At 39.3% G+C, this 4,915-nt stretch overlaps 1 protein-coding gene across 1 annotated transcript; it reads right to left on the reverse strand.

Moving 5' to 3' along the window:
- Positions 1-3,151: 3,151 nt before the first annotated feature.
- Positions 3,152-4,657, reverse strand: LOC131937285 (uncharacterized). Its single transcript, XM_059294573.1, has 2 exons — positions 4,049-4,657; positions 3,152-3,184 (listed from the first exon to the last, which is right to left on the reverse strand). The coding sequence occupies exons 1-2, from the start codon at positions 4,655-4,657 to the stop codon at positions 3,152-3,154; spliced, it is 642 nt and encodes a 213-aa protein (XP_059150556.1).
- Between the last annotated feature and the right edge of the window lie 258 nt (positions 4,658-4,915).

Genomic DNA, 4,915 nt, shown 5'->3' on the forward strand with positions numbered 1-4,915 from the left:
GTATTTTTTTTAATTGACTGCGCTCTTATGTTGGCGCTCTTATGTCGGCGCTCTTTTGTCTGCGCTCTTATGTCGGCGCTCTTTTGTCGTGCGCTCTTTTGACGTGTCACAAAAAAATCAAAGGTACATGTTAAACTACTACTGTTAAAATAGTAAAAGAATATCGGGATAAGAAATATAAGCAATTTTATCTTTAAAAGAATAATTTACTTTAAAGTTGCGTGCTACTAAATATTCAATTATTCCGGACCTGGATATTTATACTAGTTCTTTTGTTTCAGAAGCTAATATATTTGCAAAAATACTTATATTTCTGGTAAGTCTTTTATCTTTATTGTATCAAAAATCTTTCTTTTATTTCATCACTTTAACTCATGCAGTGGACACTAAGTTAAGGAATGCAGCACGTGCTGGATTCCCTAAAATAGCTATATAGCACGACTATCGAAAAAAGTAGACCTACCCAGTTGATTGAGTTTTAGTTTTGAAATAAATTGTGTGAAACGTAGCCTATATATTTATATTGTATTGTAACACAGTGTACATTAACCCGCCTGTGTTTAAAGCTTTATGAAAATTATAAGTCGAACAGCTGAGATGGTGATGAAGCTTTTGTAAAGAAGTTATATGAATTATGTTGGTGTACTTGTTAGCGTGTTTAGTCGTCACGGTTCACTTCCATTGTTGAAATTTGTTGGCGTTTCTCAATCCCATGTTTACTTTCTAAACCAGGTACCACATAAGCTTTTCTTTGGATAAATTTAGAAATCACGATATTCTTGTTCGTTTGTGTGTGCTCTAATGTGTGATGGTAAAGCTTGGTATTATAGATTAATGCTCTTATAAGCTGATGTAAAATGCAAATCACTTATTTCAATTATATTATTATTTCTAACACTCGATGAATCCAGACTCGGTATTATAACCTGATACGGAAATTTAAGAAAATTTAAGAAAATGCACCGGCGTTTCTATTTTGCTAAACCTACATAAAAAACACCATATCCGTATAAATAGCCTCTGATTAGCCCGAATTTAAAAGCTCTGGTGATCTCTGCCAAAAAATTAGCTGCGTCATTAACCACGGGTCTGCCACGAGAGGTTACTTAAAAACAGGTAGTCACCACATCTACACATTGGTCGCCCTGCTTAAAATAGACGGTAAATATTGACTGCAAAGAAAATAAAATCATAAAAAACGTTTTAATAACAAGCTTTTAAGTAATAATGCACTAAAATGTAGAAAATAAAGTATACACTACTATTTAAATAAATATACAGAAAAGAGTGGGTCACTTTCGTACCTATTGGATACATTTTCTTATATTTAGGATTATGATATAATTGAACACCACTATTTATAACACAATAATAATACATAACAAGACTTGAACGAACGCTACTGAGAATTGACTAGATGCACGACCTCAACCAAAGAAAACAAAAACAAGACTACTCTCTAAACTTCTCTTCCCCCCGCCCCCTGGCAACAACGAACCTACTGAAACGTCACCATTCAATGCGTTGATTATCTTTTGCACTAATATTTGTTCCTTTCCATAGTCACAGAGTTCACTGATATTCGTTCTTTTTTTATTACCCTTGTATGTTCACGGTCGTTTATGGTCATGAATCTGTGTTTTACTCCCATCAATACCAACAGATCTGAACTCATGCAGGAGATTTGCATTTTAATACGCTACAACACAACCATGCCATATATTTTACACAACTAAATATATCTCTTTTATTCCTTTGTTTTTCTAGTATGATGATGTAATAAATGTTCACCAACATAATTAGGTATTTCGTGTTAACATGTTATGTATCTTAAGGGCAGTTAACTCCAATCTTAGCCTACCTTTCTTTCTGTATTTGCTTCCATAGCTTTTATCTATCCAAGAACAATTTTCAAGGCAACAGGTGTTTGAATTTGTTGCTTTCTTTCCTAGGTGGGTTGTTGTCTCGAGCTGTCGCACCTCACCAACTTTTTGGTTCAATCTCTTGAGTTTACAGTAAAGCGATAATAAGCCAATCTGACCTGACTACGCTCCCTTTTAATTTTATTTAGTTTTCAATTTAGTTTCGGCCATTTCTATATGACCATTTTAATATGATTTTTTTATAAAAGTGCAACGAGTGTTGGGTTCTAGAATCTAGGGGTATATAAATAACAACAGACAAATACGACGTATACAACAATAACACAAACACTCTATAATAACAATAATAATAAGATATTTAATAATATATACAGTACTTAAATAATAAAAGGATCAAAAGGGGTCTACAACATAAATACAATACTCAACACCACGTTCCATGTTCCACGTCCACAGCCACACTACAACTAACTGATTCACACACTGGCACACGCTCTGACACCCGTAACCTGACACACCTCACGTGAACACCTCTCGCTCCATGTAAACACACTCAACCAAGGGATACAACTATACACCAAAGGGAGGGTACCTGTCGTTCCAGCACACAACACACACACACACAAGCAGGGGACATGTAAGGGACGTAACATCCCTCCCCTCCACCTTCAGCTCTTGTTCCATTAGCCACTGTTGTTGCCCGAGCTCGACTATTTATTCTTCAGCCCTTAGGACGCCTCGCTTTGACCGGTGGGGACAGCGTTTGGCTTGTATCCAGCCTGGACAGTTCGGTCCAGAGTGTGGCTCGCATCCAGCTTTAACATTTCGGTCCTGAGTGTGGACTATGGTTTTCTCCGGCCGGGCACCAAGCTCGTGGTCTGACTATCTCAACCTATGAAGATACATGTGAGAAGCCACAACAAAAATTTGATTTGCATAATCATTCTAAACTGCATCAGTAATACCTTTCTCAAACATTTCTAAATATAATTTTATTATAATGCCTCAATAGTAAATTTCTTAACATAATCATACTATACTCCTACAATAATACATTTCTCAATATCATATACACCAGTTGGCGTAAAACACTCGTGATAGAATGTCTGCTACAAAGTTCTCAGTTCCCTTGATATGTTTCACAGTACAGGCTGTTTCCTGTAGTGTAAGGGCCCATCGGCAGATGCGTACGTCGCCATAGATGGTCATCTTTTCTTAAAGGCGATCAAACTGAGTTCCTTTCTCGATAGCCGTTTTAACTACATTAATCATCTACAGCCCGTAATCATCATACACAGCTTCTGTATAAAAAAAAAAACAAAGAAAAATTTACATTGATTGAATACATTATCTTAACAAAAAACTTACCAAGGACACTACCTTTGTAAGGATACGCCTCCAAATTTCGTGCTTTACCTCACTCTCATATGCGAGTCTTTAAGCAGGGAAAAATTTCCTAACATATCACGCTGAGCTGAGGGACACACCCGTGATATGTGACCAAAACCACCGCAGCAATAACACTTGAGATCATCTGACCGTCGATGTACATTTTCAGTACGCCAGTTGCTCGCTCCACTGGTCCCGTTGGGACAGTTTCGTTGTATGTGGCCTGGCTTTCTACAGCTATAACAGGCGCCTGTATCTATATCCATACTGCACTCTTTGGCAATATGACCTTGTTCATTGCACTTGTAGCACCGATAAGGTCTTTTGTTGTTTCCATACTCCACAACAGCTCTTTTATCTGATCTATTTCTCCAAGTAAAGCCGCTATTACTATTGCTATGACAATCCCTGGCATAGTGTCCATAACGTCCACATGTGTAGCATTTACTGCTCAGACTGACCTTGCTGACACCATGCATCGGTTGTAAACCAGCTTGTCGTGCCTGTCGTTTACCTGATTCGCTCCTGTCTCGTCTAGAGGTATGACAGACTCCCGCTATATGGTCAACTCCCCCGCATGAGTAGCACTCAATTTCTTCTGTGGAAGGGCAAGTGTGGCGTCCTGGAGATCGCGGTGTCTTGTTTTGTCAGGGTATCCTCTCTGCTGTAGAACTTGCAGCGACGTACGGAGGGGTTTGGTTTACTGGCCTCGTCACTCTAGCGTTTTGAATGCTCTTATAGTTGTCAATAACTTTAAGATTATCTTCCACACTTACCTTAGCAGCACCATTCAGCCTCTCCAACAGATCACAAGTAACAACCGATTTTATCCGATCAACTATCAGGAGGTTCACCAAGTCCTCAAACGTTTCCTTTATTCCCGACTGCTGGACCCACGCTCTCAAAGCGGCTTCTGTGTTGACTGCGAAGCTTCTCATGTCGTCGTGTGTTGGTACTAGCTGGTGGAATCTGACCCTATACTTTTCCTCGTTGAAACCTGCGTGCGTGAATAACTTTACCTTTACTGACTCGAAGTCATGATGCAAGTTCAGTCCCGTCTCAACGAGGAAAGTCTTCAGTTGTCCACTCATCTTGTCCGTCAAAAGGAGCGACCAGTCCTTGGGGTCAATGCCTTGTCTCTTTGCTTGACTCTCAAAATGCCTCACATACGCACCCAGGTCTTCGTCCACCGTCATCGCCGCCACGTCCCTCAAGCGGGCTACAGGGTTACATACCTTTGTTACAACCTCGACCTTCGCATCTTCCACCCTCCTCAACTCTTCCTTTACCCATTCCGCCAAACTGTCATCGGTCAGCCCGATTAGCTTTCCCTCCTCCTTCAAGTCACTTATTAGCTGTCTTCTGGCACTCCTGGTAGTAGCCATGCTAAACGGACGAGCCCCCAAATGTTGGGTTCTAGAATCTAGAAGTATATAAATAACAACAGACAAATACGACGTATACAACAATAACACTAACACTCTATAATAACAATAATAATAAGATATTTAATAATATATACAGTACTTAAATAATAAAAGGATCAAAAGGGGTCTACAACATAAATACAATACTCAACACCACGTTCCATGTTCCACGTCCACAGCCACCCTACAACAGACTGATTCACACACTGGCACACG

The sequence above is a fragment of the Physella acuta genome, unplaced genomic scaffold (assembly GCF_028476545.2).
Source record: "Physella acuta isolate Inbredline_101_S28 unplaced genomic scaffold, ASM2847654v3 ptg000206l, whole genome shotgun sequence".
NCBI classification, from domain to species: Eukaryota; Metazoa; Mollusca; class Gastropoda; family Physidae; genus Physella; species Physella acuta.

Coding starts and splice junctions, on each gene's coding strand:
- LOC131937285 (XM_059294573.1), bottom strand. CDS start 4,657: ATGGCTACTACCAGGAGTGCCAGAAGACAGCTAATAAGTGACTTGAAG. Junction 3,185..4,048: donor GGCTGAATGGTGCTGCTAAG/GTAAGTGTGGAA, acceptor TTTTTTATACAG/AAGCTGTGTATGATGATTAC.